The sequence below is a fragment of the Macaca thibetana genome, chromosome 8, assembly GCF_024542745.1.
Source record: "Macaca thibetana thibetana isolate TM-01 chromosome 8, ASM2454274v1, whole genome shotgun sequence".
Lineage (NCBI taxonomy): Eukaryota > Metazoa > Chordata > Mammalia > Primates > Cercopithecidae > Macaca > Macaca thibetana.
Window position 1 is genome coordinate 53723090 of NC_065585.1, and position 21754 is coordinate 53744843.

At 35.5% G+C, this 21754-nt stretch overlaps 2 protein-coding genes across 3 annotated transcripts in view; one reads left to right on the top strand and one right to left on the bottom strand.

Moving 5' to 3' along the window:
* PIP4P2 (phosphatidylinositol-4,5-bisphosphate 4-phosphatase 2) overlaps nucleotides 1-21754 on the top strand; it is a 724054-nt gene that overhangs the window by 367507 nt on the left and 334793 nt on the right. The window lies entirely within an intron of this gene.
* SLC26A7 (solute carrier family 26 member 7) overlaps nucleotides 1-21754 on the bottom strand; it is a 144034-nt gene that overhangs the window by 45985 nt on the left and 76295 nt on the right. For both annotated transcript variants that reach the window (XM_050802618.1, XM_050802617.1), the window contains 4 exons: nucleotides 13389-13541; nucleotides 9623-9705; nucleotides 7311-7458; nucleotides 5549-5662 (listed from right to left, as the gene is read on the bottom strand). In XM_050802618.1, the coding sequence (XP_050658575.1) occupies nucleotides 5549-5662; nucleotides 7311-7458; nucleotides 9623-9705; nucleotides 13389-13541 (498 nt within the window). The remainder of the gene's footprint in view (nucleotides 1-5548; nucleotides 5663-7310; nucleotides 7459-9622; nucleotides 9706-13388; nucleotides 13542-21754) is intronic.

Here is a 21754-nt window from a genome sequence, read left to right on the forward strand (position 1 = left end):
ACTTGTTCCTTTTTTAATTGCAGAAAACAAAACAAAACTAGCTCCTTCTTAATAAGTTTCAGGTTGGCTTCTACTGCAATTAGTAAAGCGTTCACACAATTACCCACTGGGCAAACACTGGCTAGGATTTTACTCTTTAACTCTTTCTTTCCATGTCATACCAACTAAATGTCCAAATATATTTTTGCTTGAAAATCATAACTACTGATATTTAAGAGTTAATTCTGCATAAAAGATAATGAAATAATCTATATTTTATTCTTATTACGTTCTCAAACAATTATTTTATATGTTGTATGTTAGTTACAAAGATGACCGCACATGCATTTTTATTAGCCATACCTATATATTTGGTTGGGAGTGGAAGGAGATACCAGTCATTTACTTCCTAAGTAGTTGTCAAAGAATGCGTAAACAGTTCTTGAACTCGCTGCATGCGTAGTCTTGTGGAAAGTAGTGGAATGGCAAAAGAAATGGGAAAGGGCAGAAAGAAAAAAACAGAGAGATGACATTGGATAACTAAAGCTAGATTAAGAAGGTTTTAAAGGAGATGAAAGCAATTAGCCAAATTTTGAAAGAATAAAGGAATACAGTTTGGTGAATTAGAGTGCGGAGACAATCTCAGTGTTGCAGAAAAACATGCCAGCTGTTGTTTTCAGTCGTGGCTGAGCTGCCTGTGCAGCAGACGCAGTCTCTCATCCCTCCTGGTTATGCCTCCCGAGCTCCCTGCAGAGCACCAGCGGATCTCCTCTGTTGGAAGTGAAGAGAAGCATGCAGGGAAGAAAGCCAGGGGACACTGAGCTGCCTCCCATACTTAACCGTTCTTTACAGGGAAGGAGAAAAGGAATAAGTGTAACATTTTTTTGTGCTATTTGTCTAATCTGTGCCACAAATTTCTTAGTCTCTTAAAGGCCTTTCTTAGATATGCATGCTTTGGGTGTCACATCTAAAAGGGGTCACTGTAAAAAGGATTTCTTCATAAAGGAAGATAGAATTGTGTGTAATAACCAGGGCACTTGGTATCAAATGATCAGTAACTCTTGTTCCAATTCAAACATTTGGTTTCATTTTCTAAAGCACTGGAAGTCTTTACCATCAGCTCACTTCTAGATAAAATTGTCCTAAATTCACTGTCAAAACAGCCACATATGGCTGTTGAGGACTTGAAATGTGGCTAGTTCATATTAAGGTATCCCAAAATCTAAAATACCAGATTTTGAAGGCTTGAACCAATAAGAAAGCAATGTTAAAATATCATTAATAACTTTTAAATTAACTTTGAAATATTAATATTAAAATGATAATATTTTGACTCCACTAAGTAAATTAAAATATAAAATAAAAATTATCAATTTCTTGTACTTCAAAAATGTGGCTACTAGAACATTTAAATTATCTGTGTAGCTCATATTATGTTTCTGTTCAATAATGCTTCTCTAAAGTGTATGATCCTAAGCCTGGTTTTAAATGGGATTTTCTGTAAATGTGCGATATTAAGCAGTAATTAAAAAAAAAACCTGTCCAGCCTGACCAGTCTCTTCTAATGTCAGCAAAACTGGTAGTTTTCTCTTACAGTTATTGGAAGCTCTCATTTCTCATTCATTCTTTTCTGTAGTAGTTATCTAACACCTACCACATGCCAGGTCCTGGGCTAGCCACTGAGAATACACTGAACCAAACTAGACAAGGTTTTGTGTTCTCCAGTAGCTTTAAGTCAAGGATAGACGGGTGACATCAATCATATAATCACACTAATGAACATTTAATGTCAAATAGCACTAAGGACGTTGACAAAGAGGAACACGACAGACCCAGAAGTGGCAGTGAGATACGAAGGATGGGAGGAATTCACATAGAGAGGAAGGGAAAGGCAGCCTCAAAAACAAAGGGAACAGACACTGGAACCCACAAGGGCTGGAGAAGGACTAGGTCTGAGAATGAGGTGGAGAACAGGCCAAGAGGAGGCTGTGCCAGGAGGCACTCAGTGCCTGGTAGACAGCAGAATGATCTGAATTCTAAGAGCCATGCAAAGCCTTTTAAGGGCTTTAAGCAAAAATAACATGCCCACATTTGCATTTTGTAAAGATAACTTTGCACAGAAATACCATTTCTACAGAAATACCAGAAATGTTTCTGAGTAAAAGTCAGTTGGTAAATTCATTAACAAGTGTAAGATGATTATCACTGATCCTTTGATTGGTTGTCATTAGCCTAAAAATTGAAGATTGTTTGTCATCTATGTCAATTTACGGGATATAAATCTAGTCCCTAAGAGAGTCAGAGCCATTTAAGGGGTTCTTCTGTGAAGTCATGTTACATAGAAAATTGCTTTCACAAATAGTCTATTTAGAACAAAACTTTTAAGGCTTGGCTTGCATAGTGCTTTCTCGGAACCATGTCAGTTATCAGTTTTACCCACATAAACTTAACACTTGCAGTGTTAAAGGTCTGAAATGACTACCATGGGAAAGCATCTTCAATTTGAGTATGCACATTAAATCAGATTCTTTCCCTGTGCAATTTAATGGGAGCTGTAGAAAAGATTAGTGACCATCTCAACAAGCAGAGGAGCATGAAAATATTCTGCCACTGAGCTTTGTTTTCCTGGACTAGTGTTTTGTCAGATATCTTTCATTTCTTTTGAAGTCTGATGAATAGAATACCAAGCAGAAAAATAAATTCCTATTAAATAAAAAGTCCTTAGAAACATTCTGTTGTACTAGTCATTCAAACGTGTGGCCTCCAGAACAGAGAAGAGAAGGGGCGCTGCTTTATCCGAACCATATTAAACAAACATAGGCACACCCAACTAAAGTAAAAAAAAAAAAAAAATCCCAAATTTAAAATAAGTATAAAGCTTTCTCAAATTATTCTCTTTCAGACACACAATATTAAAGATTACAAAGATGAATCATATAGATTGATTATTACTAAAATAGTAATTAGAAAAGCAGGGAAATGCCTAAGGAAACCCCAGGTATGGAACACATTCAAAGTGGAAACACTTCGAAGATTCTACTTCAACCTTCTCTGCCCACGTGATAAATGAATATGTTAACTTGCTCAAGATTCTGCCGCACAGTCAAGGGGCAACTTGGACTAGAAAACCGTCTCACTGCGTCTCGACCATACCAGGATGTTTTAATATCAAATGTTAAGAAAAGGTTGTAAACATATTTAACTATTTTTTAAATAATACTAATAATAAAATCAATGATCATTGTTAACATTTTAAGGACATTTAGTGCTCAAGCATTGTGTTAAATAAGCATTATTTACTCCTTTAGTTGTTGCAGTAATTCTACTTTAACAACCAAGTCTACTTATGCCAGAGAGGTCAAGTTACTTGTGCAAAGTCACTTCACTAGTGGTGGGGCCAAGGTACAAGCCCAGGCTCTGAAGCCCAACGCCTAACCACTCACTGTGTTTATTGAACCTGACTATGAAGAAAGAAACATAATACATTCACTCTGGTAAGAAACCAGGAAGAAATTACTATAGAATCCAGCTGGCACAATAACTCACACCGGTAATCCCAACACTGGGAGTCTGAGGTTGGAGGATTTCTCAAAGCCAGGAGTTCAAAATAAGCCTGGTCAACAAAGCAAGACCCTTATCTGTACTAAAAATTGAAAAAAAAAAAAAAAGGCAGGTGTGGTGGTGCATGCCTGTTATTCCAGCTACTCTGGATACTGAGGTGAAAGGATCACTTCAGCCCACGAGTTTGAGGCTACAGTGAGCAGTAGTGGTGCCACTGCACTCCAGCCTGGGCAACAGAGCAAGACTCTGCCAAAATAAAAAAAAAAAAACTGCTATAGGAATCTAGGATTTTACAGATAGAAGAGTCATCAGAGTAGGGAATAATATTTAAGTTCACTGCATATTAAACCTTCAAATTTAGATCACTAATATTTGAGAGTATAGTTTGCAAAAACATTTACGCCACTACAAAAGATGACCCTACGCTTGAAAATCCTAGCCGTGTAAAAATCCATCAGATTACTTGTGCCATATAAACCAAGGTTGAATGAGGATTTTACTTCTTAGCTGATGAGTTGTGGCAATTATTTGTCAAATTACAATACATTCAGAATTGGTTACTGCTTCCTTTCATGTACTCTACGATACACTGATATGGGTTTTATTAGTTGGTTTTATGCTATATTTTAATTTAAATCTTTAAATTAAAAGATTTAATTTAATCCCAGTGTTGGGATTACCGGTGTGAGTTATCGTGCCTGCTGGATTCTATAGTTATTTCTTCCTGGTTTCTTACCAGAGTGGATGTACTATGTTTCTATCTTCAGAGTCAGGCTCAATAAACACAGTGAGTGGTTCGGCGCTGGGCTCCAGAACCTGGGCTTGTGCCCTGGCCCCACCACTAGTGAAGTGACTTTGCACAAGATTTAAAGATATTTTAATATCTGTTGATCACTTGCCCACAAAGTCAAAAACCACATATTTTTCAAAATTAATTATTCCACAACCTAAAAAAGTATTTAATATGGAAGACTCCCAATGAATGTGTGAAATGGCACAAATAATGTTTTAAAGGTTCTCATTTAATTCCTATCTTAAACATAAATTGTTTTAATAACGGTTAGCTGTTAATATTAATTTTTTACACTAAGATACTCATGATTTTTCTTATAAGAAATAGTGGCTAAGGACACAAGTTTTGGAGCAAATCTATCTGGGTTCCAATCTCAGCTCTGTCATTTACTACCTCTATGACCTGGGTAAGTTACTTTAACCTTCTTTTCCTCAACATTCTCATCTAGAAACTGAGGATAATAATTACACCTCCTTCTTAAGGTTGCCTAAATCATTAAAGGTTTAACTTTTCATAGGATTAAACAAGTTCATTTATAACAAAAGTATGACAGCCAATGCCTGGCTCACAACTCAATATCTTTTCCACCACCGCCACCATCATCATCAATAGCATCATCTTCATCACTAGGATTGTCATCATCATCATCATCATCATCATCATCATCATCTTACCAGTACCCAGCAGAATGCCTGGTATATCACAGGCTCTCAATACATGTCAAATTGATTTGAGTTCCTAAAAAATATAGTAATTGTTTAACCTAAAATATGTGCTGATATCTTATTATACATTTAAATACCTGTACAACTCTATAGACAGAAATTTCAGTGTCAATGACTGATTTCTTTTTCATATAATCTATTTTATTTATTTAAAGGAAGTTAAAAATGGGAAAACGTCATGTTGACCATTTAGATTAGAAAGAAAGAAACAGAGAGGCACCACTAGAGGGAGCTTTGGCCTCAAAGGTTGCTAACCACAAAGCTGCAATCTGTACAGAATTTTTTAGTTTGCTTGTTGAATCCTTAGCTTTCGGAAGTGTCATTTATAGGAAAGAGATGAGAGAGAGAAGGACTTTCTTAAAACAACTTTGAAAAAAATTAAATTATTGAAAATAGTTTCGGGCTTTAAAGAGAAGCTAGCTCTTCCCACTCTCCTAGAATGGGAGTAAAGGCCTAGCAGAACTTTGTCCCTGCGGAACAATTCAGTTACCTGTGTCTTTGCTCCTGTGCTATACAGGCCAGCAGTCCTTCCCATGGCAGCAGCACTTGGTATGCAGAAGAAAAATGAAGACACTATATTGCTTAGGCCATGGGCCAAAAATTCCTGCAAGATTCATAATGAGAGAATATATAATATCTTAATCATAATCGACTTTTAGAGACTGCAGGTACAATTTGTCACATAATGAGGCTTGTTTGTATTCAGATTTTGTTCTACCCACCAGTTGGGATTTAACAATTACAATACAAATAGCTAACATTTATTGGGTGCTTACAATGAGCAAGAAATTGTTCTCAAGCACTTTACTCTTTTAATCCTCATAACAACCTTATAGGGAAATACTATTTTTTGTAATGCTCTCTGTCATCAATTTCTCCTCCATCTTTAAGTCACCACAGTCATGTTTTTCTTCTCATCATTTCACAAATGACCTTCACAATGCTAAACCAATTATTCATTCTTGGCTTCCCTTGCCTAAAAGAGGCATTTGGCTGAGCATGGCAACTCATGCCTATGATCCCAGCACTTTGGGAGGCTGAGGCAGGATGATCTCTTGAAGTTGGAAGTTTGAGACCAGCCTGAGCAACATAGCAAGGCCCCATGTTTTAAAAATGAAAAAAAAAAAGTTGCCAGGCATGGTGGTGCATGCCTGAAGTCTCAACTACTGTGGAGGCTAAGGTGGGAGAATGGCTTGAGCCCAGGACGTTGAGGTCGCAGTGAGCCATGATCATGCCACTCACTCCAGCCTGGTCAACAGAGTGAGCCTTATCTCTAGAAAAGAAAAATTTAAAATAAATAAATAAATGGAGGAGCTAAGCAGGTATTGGAGAGAACAAAATTCCCAGAAAAGGGAAGAGCAAGTGTAAACATCCATAGCCAGAAGCATGACTAGTGGGTTCAAGGAGAAGCAAGGTGGTGTTGCTAGCACAGAGTATAAAAGGGTATGAGACCAAAGAGGAAAAGAGTATTCGCAGGTTATGTAGAGCCTTGTAAACCATGAGAGAGGCTCTTACTCTGAGTGTGACTGGAAGTCACTGGAAGGTTTCGAGTAAAAGAAAGACATGGTCTGCGTTCCTCACCATTGTATGCTTTGTACCTAGACTAGTGCCTACTATATATTAGGTTCAACATATATCTGTGGAATGAATAAATCTGCTTTTGTAAAGATGAGAAAATTGGCGCACAGAGAAGATTAAGGTCACATAGTGTGAAAACGAGATTTGCACACAGGTAGTTCGATATTCATAAACTACCACACTACAACTTCTCTGTAGACCAGCACAGCTCTGTAGAACCACCATGACAGGACTTGAAACAGGACATGGGCAAACACATTTTCAGAAATATGATCAGTGTAATCTATATCCTTTGGTATTCTAAGAATAGACCCTCACATTCTTTAGGTTTTTTTTACTAAAAGTAATACTAGTGTTATTTGTACTTAGAAATCCAAAATTATTAAATATTAGCATGCAATAATAAATCTGTTTGGATTCTCTCCTAAAAACAAATCAAAAAGAACATCATGATGCCTTTTATTTTAACAAAAATGAAAGGTATTATGAACCATTAATGCCAGGTTTTTAGCTTCCTATGAATGATTTTAATATTTTTGTTTTGTTTTGTTCAACCCACTCTTGCTATACAGTTAGGAAAGTTTTATTTTTCATAAGTTCAACATTTTTAGGATCTGGGAGTGCACAGTGCAGTGATACAACTGGAGTGGAGAGGGGCTGGGGGCACACTCCACCTGGTTGTCATCAATTGAATATTTGAATTTTTTGGCAGATCCTTGAGCAAGAGCCAGTGAGGCCACATAGCCTACAAGTGCCACTCCAAAAGCTTCAGTGATTACAGCAGAGAGGATGTTCATCGGGGGAGCTCTAGGTGAAGGAATTCTGTGGAAAGAAGGACCATATTGAAGTCATCAAACTTCATGTAATTTCTGTAACAACTTGCAATGAATTTAACTGTGGTAATGACTCTGAAGTTTACATAGACTAAGTGAAATACCCATGAGAAAACCAAGCAGCCTTGCCCTTAGAAGCCCTTTGTTTTCAACATTATTTAGCAGAAAAGCAAAATTACAAGGAACACCACAGGGACAGCTCCATGCATTTAACTGGCATTTACGCCCAGGGAATTCAGATTACACCACAGAAATTCTGACTCTACAGAAATTTCCTGTATCAGAACAAAAGCAAATCTGGAGCATTCCTTCATTTGAACCTTTCCAAAATTTATTTGGCTGGTGTTGAAGACTGTATTTCCTCCCTTGAATACTACAGTGCTGTATGCAAACACTGGTTTACTGTGAGCTACAATTCTTGAGTTAATCCCTAAATTTGCCATTGAGTTCATTATCTTAACTATGTTTTTTAACTCAATCCTTTCACAGTACACTTAACTATACCTTACATCCATTAAGAAAAATATGTATAAAGGCTCCATCTAACTAACTCTCTGTTTCAAAATATAGGAGCATAGTTGTTTTTCCATTTCAAAGAACTGTTTAAAATATTTTTCTCAAATAATACCCAGCCCTTGTCTAATTGTTTTTTGAAAACCACTTGAGCCAAATTATCATTATTTATTTATCCCTGATGATTCCTTGGGAGACTTACCAAATAAATAAATAAATAAATAAATAAATAAATAAATAAATCCCTTAGGCAATAGTGGAAGAAAACTGGAAGAGAATTCATGTTGATTTTTAATACCCAGTATGTAAGTAGAATGCTTGGCCCTTTCATAATACCTATTTTACTTAATTCTCCCAACAACCTCCAAACCAAGCATCATTATACCCACTGTATGGAGGAGAAAACATTTTGAGAAAGGTTAGGTAATAGTTATCTAACATCACAAGGTGAATGGCAGAGCTGGAATGCAATCTCAGCTCCACTTCTGTTCAAAGCCATGTTCTTGTTATAATTCCTTTAGCAGAAGGGTCTGGAAAGGTCACTCAAAATAAAGGAGAATTAGAGGTGATGGAGGAGAGGCACACTTTTTTAAATTTTAACCCACCGACTTAAGTAAACCATTAAGACAAATTGATTTGTATCATTACAGGTTATTATGCTATACAAAATCATTTCAAAGTAAAATAACTTAGTTTCATGAAGACTGAGTGAGCCTAATTATTAACAACAAATTGGCATAAAAGGAATAACAAACTGACTTTCAAAGGTAGAAAAGCAGGAATCTTCGAGAAAATTCAATTTGATTCATATAATCAACATTAGCCTATGTCTATATGTGATAGAAACAGGATTTTTAACATTCCCTTTTTAATTCCTGAGAATTTTTCTACTGTTTCTCCATTTTCATGTAATTAGAAACCAAAATTTGGGATTGGAAGATAAAAATTTATAGGATTCAACAATTGTAACTTTGCCCCAAATTCATAATTATCAGTGTACATGTAATGCAGCCCATTCAAAGGGAGTAACCCATAAGATACTGTCCTCCTTCCCTCATATATTTTCATTTTCTTTCAGCCCATATGTGGTACAACCTTTTGCTCATTTAGGGTGAACATCTCTTTTGTTAAACTCCTTCTTAGTGGCGAGGGGAAGGCTAAGGCCAGCTAGGGAACTACTCCTTCTTCTCCACTTCCACTCTTTCACGATTATATACTACCCAGGCCTAGGGTTTGCTATTTCAGATGATGCTTGTCTACTTTTACTATGATTTAACTGAAATGAAAATAGTCATAGAATATGTGTGGTGAGGAAGAGATAGGGCTGACTAAATCCCAGATCATAACTAATTTGCAAAGTCAATGCCCTCTATTTTGTTAATAATATATTTGCAAATATTTCCCACACCTTTTACCTGAAGTAATGCTGTATAAAGAAATTATCAACATCCTTAGTAACAGGTGAAGTCTAGGAAGTTACTCTTTCTCGACACATGAAGTGTGTATTTCTATCATTTTGTAATAGAAATTAATTAGAATTAAGAAATGAAATATTCATACCCACCCACTCCCTGTCCCTTTCTCCATCAAAAATAAACAAACAAACAAATAATATTTTTTAAAAAAATACACTACATTACCCTTGTGGAATATGACCAACTACTTCTAATCCGTATGTGTTTTCCATATTGGTGCAATAACAAGCAAATGATGCAGCAATAATCTGTGTGGTTCCATTTGCAAAAAGAAAAAATATACATTAATGACCTCTCAAACACCTTCAATTTTTAAAAGTAAACATTGTTATCATGTCACAAAGACATCAAGAATAATCTAGCAGTTGCACAGACTTTTAAAAATAAACAAAATATTAAAAGTCAAGAAGTCATTCAGTTTTGAGAGCACTGACAGTCTCCAAATTAGATGACACCCCAATCATATGGCTTTTCTAATATCTTACCCTTGTCACCTCAATTATGTCCAATTTTGTAGGGGAAAAACTACAGGATGCAGGAGTGTGTGTGTGTGCATGAAGACAGCACAATCCAACCTAAATACTTGCCTCCCATGATATGAAGGGATGCTTCGTAAGACAGCACGTTTTCTCTCCATGACAGCAGCCTTTCAAGAGTTTGAGATATTGCATCAACATTCCTAATCCATGTTAGTAATCAATGATGATTTACAGTCTCCTTTAATATTTTTAAATTTTTAGCTTTTACGATTTCTTATAGTGAAACATGCTGCTTCACAGCCTGCTGGGCTCAATGCTTTTAAAATGACCCCTATGGAGCTTCAGATACCCTATCCTTCTGTTACTGACATATGCTAAGCAAGGTTATATGTTCCCTGCCTATACCCATAATCATCTTTAATATGCATATCAGAGCCCAGTTCACCAGCCACTGCAGTCTACTGTTTTCCATCGATTTTCATTTTTCTGATAATTTTAATAGATATTAAAAATTTCACATGATTATGGTGTCAGTTTGGAGTAAATCGTCTTGTAAAAGAGACATATCAATAATTCACTTAAAGTACAAATTTACAATATACATGGCCAGAAAAAAGTATAACAAATTCACACTAGCAAAATAACAAATATCTAATAATCAATGCCCAATAATATAATTTTGTAGGTTTTTCCCCTATTCCTGTTGTTCTGTTCTCTGTGATGATATTTAGCTGAATTTGCGGAGGTTTTTAAAACATGAAATAGGCTTAAAAAGCAAAACACCCTGAAGACTTAAAGAAAAAGATAAAAAGCAACAAAACCATAAAGGTGATATTGTTAAACTTTATAAATATTGTGATACAATAGTAGCATTTTCTAAAGAAGCTAGTAGTAGCTAAAGATTCAGGCTATTAGTTTAGAATCAGACATATTAACATATTTAAAAATTCCTATGCCAATTAATAAATTATAATTGCTCATAATCATCATGAAACATCTATTCTAGGTCAGAAAATAATGTGAGTTGTAAAGAAAATATGCCATAGCTACAAGATACTGGATTCTTACTGAAAATTGAAGTATACAGGATGTTTGATACACAATTAATATTAAAATTAAGTGCTCTAACTCACTGAATTAGCCTTTCAGATAGTGTTTTATTCCTCGCTGTATTTCTTTACCAAAATTAAACTTTCCTTACCAGTTGAGTAATTGGTCCTTCTTCAATATTAATTCAATATGTGTGTATAAGGCCAGTACTGCCCTTAGACCTGGGCAAGAGGGGATTGCACCCCAGGTGTGACTAGTGCTTTAGAGCAGCAGTCCCCATCCTTTTTGTGCAAGACAATTTCTTCATGAACAGGGTTGGGAGAGGAGGTGGGAGATGGTTTGGGGATGATGAAGCTGTTCCCACCTCAGATTATCAGGCACTAGGTTCTCATAAGGAGCACGCAGCCTAGATCTCTCACATGCACAGTTCACAACAGGGTTTGTGTTCCTCTGAGAATCTAATGCTGCCACTGATCTGACAGGAGGCGGAGCTCAGGCAGTCATGTTCTTCTGCTGTGTGGCCAGGTTCCTAACAGTCCATGAACTGGTACCAGTCCATGGCCCGGAAGTTGGGGACCCCTGCTTCCGAGGGTTCTAATCTGACTTCTTCCAACTGTAGACTTTCCCACAAGAAGAGAGCTCTGTGGGAGTAGGGAGTTTGTGCCCAACGCAAACCAGTCCCCTTCTTTCTGAACCACAATCTGGATACTCAAGAATCTATCATTCCTTGCCCAAATGGCCTTCTGCCTGCTTGCAGGGCACCTTCTGGAAGTCCATCCTCCCAGGGTAGCTCAAGAAAGTTGGCAAAGAGATAGTCGTAGTGGTGATGGAGTGGCGATGTGTTTGGAGCCTGGACGTGAGGACAGAGGTGTCCACACATATACATATGAATCCCCTGGCAGGTGGGATAGAGCTGGAAAGTGAAGAGAGGGAGCAGACCAAGAGGCTGGGTCTCCCCACTCTGCCCCATACTGGCAGAACATAAATGACTAGGAAAATTCTCTGTTCTAACCCGGCTTTCAAAGTCATCACTAAGGGATATTTGTCAACATAAGAAAACAGAATCTGTTATATTTAACATTTTGATCTAAAACTTACAAGTATTGGGGCTTGCATTGGTACTTTTGCCTTGGGTCTTAGAAATGTTAGGGATAACACGTATATAAGGAATACCTTTAATCTTATTGTAAGAATAATTGTAACTGGTTTTGCAGAGAATAAGCAAATGTTTTACTACCAGCTTAACAGCCTTCCTCCCTAAGGTTATTTTCAATTTTTGGTTTTATGAAACTTATGCAATATAGCTTCCCAAGATATAATAAGCATTTCTTAATATCTACAGGACTTTGAGATAAGATGGTATGTTTCACAGTTGTTGCTGTGAAAACTAATAATCATAATACTCTGTATTTTTATGACTTATTTGAAATACACACACATATATATTATATAAATCACATATGTTATATAGATCTCAACAAATTATCAAGAGTATAGGATAATACATGGCCTAGTTATGGAGAGAAGCCTTTTGTATTAGTTGTATAGAAATGAGTCATAGCCTTCAGAGTTAATTTCCAATGTGCTAGCCTTATAATTGTACATAAACCTACATAATTTCAACAATTAGAAGGAATATTTTAATAGATAAAGTTATTTAGACAACATTTATCATATACATGTATAACTCAAAGATCATTAAAATACTAAAGCCAACTGATAGTAAATTAGTAGACTGTGGTTATACGTTAAGATTTTATTTTCAACTTAATTCTTTGTATAGTTAAGAGTTCCCATTAGAGGTTCTTGAAATTTCAGAATATATTTTCTAATGCCACAAGCCTTAGGAGCAAAATGTAATGTATTGCTTTTCCAGGTACAACAAAAACATATTTTAGAGAACCAGCTTTGGCCAATGAAAATCATGAGCATCCTTTCAATGAAGCAAAATTAGGTAAGTAACAAAAACCTTTCAATCATGAATGAACATTTATCAATTGATAATATTTCTATATATATTTCATAGGTGCCATATAAATAGGAAATGATACCATATTTTATTAATTTACAGAAGAACATGCCAGAGATATTTTGAGTCTCACCCTTATAAGTACCTCCTTATTTAAGATTTTAAGCTATACGTTTTCTTATTTATATAAAAAATTATAAGCATACGAGAAATGTTGTATAAATTAAAAACATGTGTGCTTTCTTTTTAAAATTATTGACTCAAAATGTTTCCTGTTCTTACATTACTGTATAGCCACGCAAATTAGCCCTGCTTTAATGAGAGACAGGAGTAGCTGAGGGTTACTGTAGACAATATAGTAAGCATCTGCAGATCTCCCCAAGAACTGTCAAGCTTTGTGTGGCGAAAAACTAAATGTTCATTTTATACTTACCAAAACTAAATCGACAGGAAGAACAACTTTAATTTTCCTTTTAAACTGTTCATTCAGCTCTTTAACAAGAACAAGGACCACGATGCTCAGCAAGGATAAAAGCAATGCTTCCAGTCGCACAGACTTGATGTTTTCAAAAACATATGCATAAATCTACAGTAATGAGAAAAAATACGAACAAAATTCAGGGTCACCTATAATATACTAACATGAAAATATGACCCCCAATATACTCAATGATGTTTTATAAAACTATCTTAATGGCTAGGGAGAGGAAAGGTATAGGTAGGAGGGTAGTCAGTGCTAATGCTATATATTTATTTGCATCTACAAAATTTCTGTACCCTTGATTCTTTCATCAAACTCAGGGTTTGCACCTTCCTACATAAGAACACTGCTAAAGAGAATGACTCTTCCGGCTTCATCCCTGACACTTCGAGGGGCAGAGATGTTTAACTCATTATTTATATGCAGATTCATCATTAACAGCAGTCAGGGAACCATGGGTTCCCCAACTTTGGGGCCCTCCTCAAACCCCAGAAGCAAATAAGCACACATATAGATCACACACAAAAGAGTTAAGAGCTGGCATTTAACTGACATCAGATATTTGGCTTCATGTAAAATATTAACATGTTCTCAGTCATTCAGCATTAACTTACTTGTTTATTGTTACTTACTTTATACCAAGCACCATGCCCACTGCGAGGTCTACATAGTAAAAAATTTAGACATTGCTTCAGTATTCACAGAGCTCATGGTCTAGTGTAGGAATTGCTAAGTAAAACAACAAATTAATGCATACAGTGCTATGGACATGGAAAGGGCACCTGAAATATATGACTTAGGGTTTTGAGTGGTAGTGGGCGGTGGGGTGGGGGGGCTTCTCAAAGAAGATAAATGGGAATTGGCCAGGCCAGGTTATAGATGATAGAGGGAGTAAGAGGAAGAAACCTGACAGAAAATATTCTGCCTAAAGGGCATATTTGTAAAACTTAGAGTGTAGAATGTGAGGGGAGGGGTGCATGACTTCCTGAAAAGTATGGTCAAGAAATCAATACAACTATTTGTCTTTAAAAGTGTGTAGCCCTGCTTGAAGTTATACCTACATCAAAGAATTTGCCTGAAACTAGGAAGAAAGTATAATACATTAACATCAAACACACAATCTTGGTAATTTGGGATGATCTGATGTGGCAGAAAAGGTAGGATCAATGTAAGAGTAAAATCAACCAAAAGAACAATATTAAAGCCCTTTTTAAAATCAAAGGCTATGTTTCAATTAAGTGCCAATAACTCTTTGTTCAACAACTTAGAATGTTATTGATAGTTATGTAAGTATCTAATCTACTAGCACGAAAAAGATAGGTTGAGATTTTAAAGAACCCTAAATTAGGTGCTGAATAATAATAGCCAGCCAAATACAATCTATCCTCTACATGAATGTTTGATATAAGGAAACTCAACTGGAATTTCGTTGTCTGGAAATTTAACATAGTGGTTCTCAAATTCATACAGAATATTAAACGCACAGAATATATTAGAAAATGTTGCAAGAAAATATTTATGGGTTTATACTAACAAACATAAAAGTATATTTATAATAAGTCAAAACATGATACTAATAACAAAATATATAAGAAAAAGCTGGGTGCGGTGGCTCACCACCTAGCACTGTGGGAAGCTGAGACAGGAGGATCGCTTGAAGCCAGGAGTTTGAAACCACCCTGGGCAATATAGCAAGACTCTTTCCCTATGAAAAATTTAAAAAATTAGCTGGGTGTGGTGGCATGCCCCTGTAGTCCTAGCTACCCAAGAGCCTGCTGGAGCGGGGGGATCCCTTGAGCCCAGGAATTCTAGGTTAGAGTGAGCTATGATTGCACCACTACATTCCAGCCTGGGCAACAGAAGGAGATCCCATCTCTAGCTTAAATATATGTGTGTGTGTGTGTGTGTGTGTGTGTGTATTAAATATATTAATACATATTAATTAAATATATATTAAATACATATTAAATATATATTAATATATAGAGAGAGGGTCTCTAACTTAAAAACATATAACATATATATGTGTGTATATATATATGAAAAATTTTAAAACAATAAAAACCCAGAAACACATAACAGTTGCATTATCCAATATTAAAGATTATCCAATATATCATATTTAAACAAAAACTAAGCAGAATAAAATAAATTCTAGATTAAAAGAGGTTAAATGTAAAACCTGAAGTCATAGAAAATAAAGATTTTAAAATTAGCAGAGGACATAAACAGATAACAAAAGAAATATAAATGGTGAATAAACATATGAACAAAGAGCTCAATCACACTAGTAATCAAAGAACTGTAAATTCAAACAATAAGAAAGCATTTTTTCTTTTATCATATTATTAATGATGCTTAAATAATAATAATTTAAATGTGTAATCTGGGGGAAGAAATGGGAACTCTTTTACATGCCCTTGTGAGTATAAATTGTTGTAATCCTTTGGTGATCTGATAACATGTATAGGAAGCCTTTGAAGGCAATACACATGTTAATTAGCTTGAGTGTGGAAATCATTTCACAATGTATATATACATCAAAACATCACATTGTACATTTTGAACATATACGATTATCTGTCAATTATATCTCAATAAAGCTGAAAAATAAAATAAACACTTTTGAACTGCTCTATTGTTTGCCTTAGCAATTCTACTTCAAAATATTAAGCTATGAACATAATTAAGCTCATGTGAAAAGACCTTGTTACAAAGATATTCACTGAAACATTGTTTAAAACAGCATTGAAAATGGAAACCATTTAAAGAGTAAAACAAAAGAGAACTGGTTGAATTCTCTAGGTTACATGTATACATATAATAGTCTACATCCATTAAATTCATTGTTTTAGACAAAATGTATATTTATTGACATGGAAAGACCTTCCTGTTATAATGCTAAGTGGGAGAAGAAAAGTTTCAAATAAATGTGCATGGTTTGACATTGTTACGGGCTCAGTTGTGTGGCCCCCTCTGAGTTCATATGTTGAAGTCTGAACCCCCAGTGCATCAGAATGTGACTATACTGCAAATAGGGCCTTTAAAGAGGTGATTAAGGTAAAATGAGGTCATATGGGTGGGCCCTAATCCAAAATGACTGGTATCCTTATGAGAAGAGGTTAGAACACAGACATGAACCTTGTACAGAGGAAATACCATGTCAGGACACAAGGAGAAGGCCACCATCTACAAGCCAAGGGGAGAGGCCTTAAGAAGAGACCAAAATTGCCATCACCTTGATCTAGACTTCTCGATCACAGTCTCCAGGACTATAAGAAATAAAGTTCTGTTGTTTAAACCACCCAGTCTGTGATATTTGTTTTGAAAGCCCTAGAAAGCTAATGTAGATATTACTTTTGATGAAATAAAATTTCATGCTTCTAAATATGTATGAATGTATCTGGAATGTTAACAGCTCTGCATAAGAGCTTATTTGTATCTTCCATGTTTTCTCTTCTGAAAATATATCACTTCAATAACTTTAGGGTTTTAAATTGTCCTTATATGCTTATTTTCAAAATGTCTCTTAACTTCTCCTTCTCTTGAACATGCTGAATCCGGTTTTTATAACTTCATTTCTATTTGTCCACAGTGAATTGGTCAAGTCTAGTTTCAGGTGATAAAGATTAGTTTTATTCTGGCACACAGATTATTTTTTTTTTTTTTTTTTTTTGAGACGGAGTCTCGCTCTGTCGCCCAGGCTGGAGTGCAGTGGCGCGATCTCAGCTCACTACACAGATTATTCTTATAGTAGCCTAACTTTTTTGTGTTCTTTGTCCTTTCTATTTAGCATATTAAATATAATTTGACCACAACTCAAAATATTGAGTCAAAACATAATATAGATAATGAGTCAAAAGAATTTATATGGACTATATTCCTTAGAATATCATAAAATTCTGCTTAGTAGGTTTCCTCCTCAAAAAACTCAGCCCATCTGGCCCAAGGATCAAAAGCACCTGGTATAAATGTGGTGCATCAGGTTGAGCCTGAATTCTGCATATTGAATTTTATCATTAACATGTTAACTCTTTTGAGCAAAGAAAATGTACTCAATTAAGTGGAGCCTCACTGGCTGAAAAGAATTAGGATAATAGAATTAAGATAAAGAAAATGTACTCAATTAAATGGAGCCTCACTGGGTGAAAAGAATTAGGATAATGCAGGCTATCCAGACCCCCTTTTATCCATATAGTTAAAGGGACAATAACAAAAAAACACTAGTTATGTAATCAGATACATTAATAAACACATTAGGGGTCAGGAAGCTTTACTTATTATCTTTTTCACATAATTCTATTTTATTCCATGTTACTTGAAAACAAAAGTAGGTACTACAATATCATCGTTATCTTAGATGCAGATGACATTTTTCCTCTCTGTCTCTATGTTGTGGATGATAACTGTTCACAGGATTTCTACAGAAGGAACAGAGTTCATTACTTAAAGTTGCCCACTACTCAATCAATCCCAGGATAAAAATCCAAAATGAGAAATATTCTACAGGGAATGGGGATAGAGACGATATCAAAAAACAAATTGTCCAAATGCTTTCTGATGATTTTTCATGATTTGAGGATAAAATCGAGAATATTATTTAGACGATTTGTCAAGAAGAAGACAAACATCCAAGTATTTTAAAGCATTTAGAGAATATCTTTTCTGCTGTTTTATAGGGTATTAAAAGTATGCCATGACACTGTCTGTATAAGAAAGAGTAGAAATATGCAAAACTTCCAAGCCATACAAAATTTGCTGTAGTGTGCATTTTGAGAACATGTGTTTGCAGTAATAAAAATGACCACCCCAGAATGAATGGAATGAGAAACCCCCCCAGGGTTTTTATTGTCTGTCTGGATTAAACTACAGCTCATCAAGCAAAGCACATCTCACAAGATGCTCCAGAAGAACACGGGGGTGGATAGCTCATTACAACCAGCATGAAGAACACAATAGGAAAGGAGGCTGGTGAGGAGTGTCATTCTAATGACTGTCATGTGGACCCACAGAGAGAATCACAAGCTAAAACAGGCTCATGATAGATGGGTGGCATATGGTAAAAGAAATAGGAATGGGGCTAAGGATAGACATGCACACACGCACACACACCTATTTACATATGCTCATTTAATAGAGTTCCTGGCATCCTAAGCACACATTAAATTTCTAATTTCTGGTATAAATCCAGTCATCTGAATACACTATCATGCACTGAGCTCCAGTAGATAAAAATTCCTATTGAGGATCAACATTTTCTCCCCAGATCTCAGAGAAGCAAAGATAATATTTATATCTGTATGGATAAATAAGTAAGCTATCTAACCAGAACTGCCCAGTCAGTTTAATAAAACTATAATATTCGTTCATTACATATTGAGAGTTCAGCTCATTTTGAGACTGTAATATTGGTTGTTTAAATTTACCATTTAATATAATGATATAAAATGAAAAAATATCAATATGCATAAACAAGCCATCTTGAGATAAATCACCTACCCACAGCACATGTATTGCTTCTCATTATTTTCTTTAGAGGTGAGGCTTTTTTCTAAAGTACTTCATAGACATTTACACACACACACACACACACACACAAAAATATATTTATATAATGTGTTTTATCTAATTTGCCTTTCTCTATAAGCTTTTTTATTCAATGATGGATTCTCAACTTCTAGAATGGTGTTTCGGAAAAAAGTGGATACTCAATAAATATTGTTGAATGAATGAATACTTGGGTCTAGCATAGTAATAGTAACAATAAGTCTGTAAATAGGCGTAGATTTTACCTTGAATAAGTAGAATAACAAGAAGAGAAAGGATCCAGACTCTTCTCACTACCAATACTTGGGTTACATCATATTAGGGGGATTTGCAGTTATCAAGTATTCATTTATTCAACTTGTTTATTGAAGTTCTATCATGTGCAAGACATTGAGCCAAATAGTCAAGCTACCATTGCAGTAATTTTAAGTAATCCATCTTTGATATAGTCAAATTTTAATTTTATAAAAATGAAGCAACATCAAGGCTGAAAAAGTTTATATTCAGTATTTAGTTAAGAAAAGATAAATAAAGGTCTCCCTGGGGCCACAGACATTGAGTTCTCATTGCATGACTGTCATAAATTTCTAAACAAGGCACTGTAAAGAAATACCTATGCAGTAAAAAAAAAAAAAAATACAAAGTTTATCCACTCTGTTAAATTTCGTAATACAAATAGAAAGATCTTATATGTTTAGAAAATATTAGCAAGTATTAAAAATTAAATAAACTTTCTGCTCAATACTTTATTAACCAGAAAATTCTATTAATCAAAACATTCTTTTCCTCGGCATTCTGGTTGGTCTAGGTTTTGCTGTAATAAAATGTACATGAGAAAAAAGGATTTAAATATTTTTAGAGCATAATGATATTACTGATAATAATTCTTCACTAGTAATGATGAATACATTTTTGAATTATCCATAAAGGGACCAAAAAGATTATTTGAATAAATATTTCTATGTGAAAAACAACACATAACCCTTTAGTAGCATTGTTTATCATTCCTACACTATCTTGGCACTAAAGATCTGTGATAAATAAGTTTCTCTTTGACTAGAGAAACAACAGAGCATTAGCAAAATTAGCACACTGTGGTAAATCTATCAGCACACTATTTTAATAGTAGATATAAACTACTAATCTGCAATCTACAATTCTTAATTCCCAATATATGACTTTGAGTCAGTCATCAACCACAAAACCAGAACTATCTCCAGAAACAATGGTAACATCCATATATGCCAGCTAACACATGTGCAAACTTTGGTTTGAAAGTGCATTTGCCATAATCAGTATATAGATAGGTGTCTAAAAATATTAACTGTTTTCTATGTCTCAAAAGGAGTGTATATTAAGACAACAGTAGCACCACTGAATAAATTATTTTACTCATTGTATCTACTGTAAAGTCCTATGTTGAGTAAAATTTATTAATAATCTATCCATTTAGATGGTACTTCTATCAGAAGCCTCATCTCACAACACAGAGCACTGAGTGGTAGTCACAGCTCTGAAATAGCTTTGAAATGTGGTGTTAATTTTATTTACTGATTGCATCACATGGATAACTTCAGTCTCATTCTAATTTTAAAACAAACAAACAAAAAACAAGCAAAAACATAAACCCTCCTCACCATACACGGTTGGGTTACTGTAGTGAGTGAATTGTAGCCCCCCACACCCCGCCAAAAAAAAAAAAAGTCTACATTCTAAACTCCAGTGCCTGTGACTGTGACTTTATTTGGAAAAATAAGGTCTTTGCAGATGTAATTAAGTAAAGGATCGATCGCAAGATGAGAGCACCTACAATTACCTGGGTTGGCCCTAAATCCCATGATCAGTATCTTTGTAAGAGATAGGAGAGAAGAACAAACAGCGGGGAAGGCCATGTGAAGACAGAGGTAGAAGTTGGCATGATGCAGCCACAAGCCAAGGAATGCCAGGAGCCAGCAGAAGCTGAAAAGGCAAGGATGGATTCTCTCCTAGAATCTCCAGAGGGAGCGTGGACCAGATAAGACCTTGATTTTGAAGTGTCTTCCAGAAATGTGGGAATAAATTTGTTTTGTTAAACCACTAGATTTGTGATAACAAGTTACAGTAGCCATAAGAGCCAGCACCAAATCTACTGCTGCTCACTTCTGAGACAGCTCAAAGAGAGTATTATGGGCTGACTTGTGTTCCCTCAATATTCATATGTTCAAATCCTAACCCCCAGTACTTCAGAGTGTGACTCTATTTGGAGACAGGGTCTCTAAAGAAGTAATTAAGTTAAAAGGAAGCCATTAGGGTGGGCCCTAATCCAATATGATTGGCATCCTCCTAAGAATCAGGACACACAGACACAGGGGCTGTGCATGCCCAGGGATTCCACCATGTGAGGAAGCAGCAAGAGGGAGGCCTCAAAAGAAACCAGTCCTGCCAGCACATGGATTGTGAATCTCCAGCCTCCAGAACTGGGAGAAATTAAATTTATGTTGTTTAAGTGACTTCGTCTGTGACAGTTTATTGTGGCAGCCATAGCAAGCTAATACAGAGGGCAGAGGGGATTCCAAGCTTTTGTTCTTAGAATCACAGACCCTAGCAAATTCCCCTCTTTTCATGTTAGCTGAGGTAGAAGTATTCTAAAACACAAAAAGAAACAAAACAGAAAGTTTTCAATAATAATTACCAAGTGATCAGTACTGTTAAGAGAGATAGCCAACTGAACGAGCATCTACCAAAGGACAATTAGGCATAGTTAATATTTGTGGTGAGGATTACAACTAAAG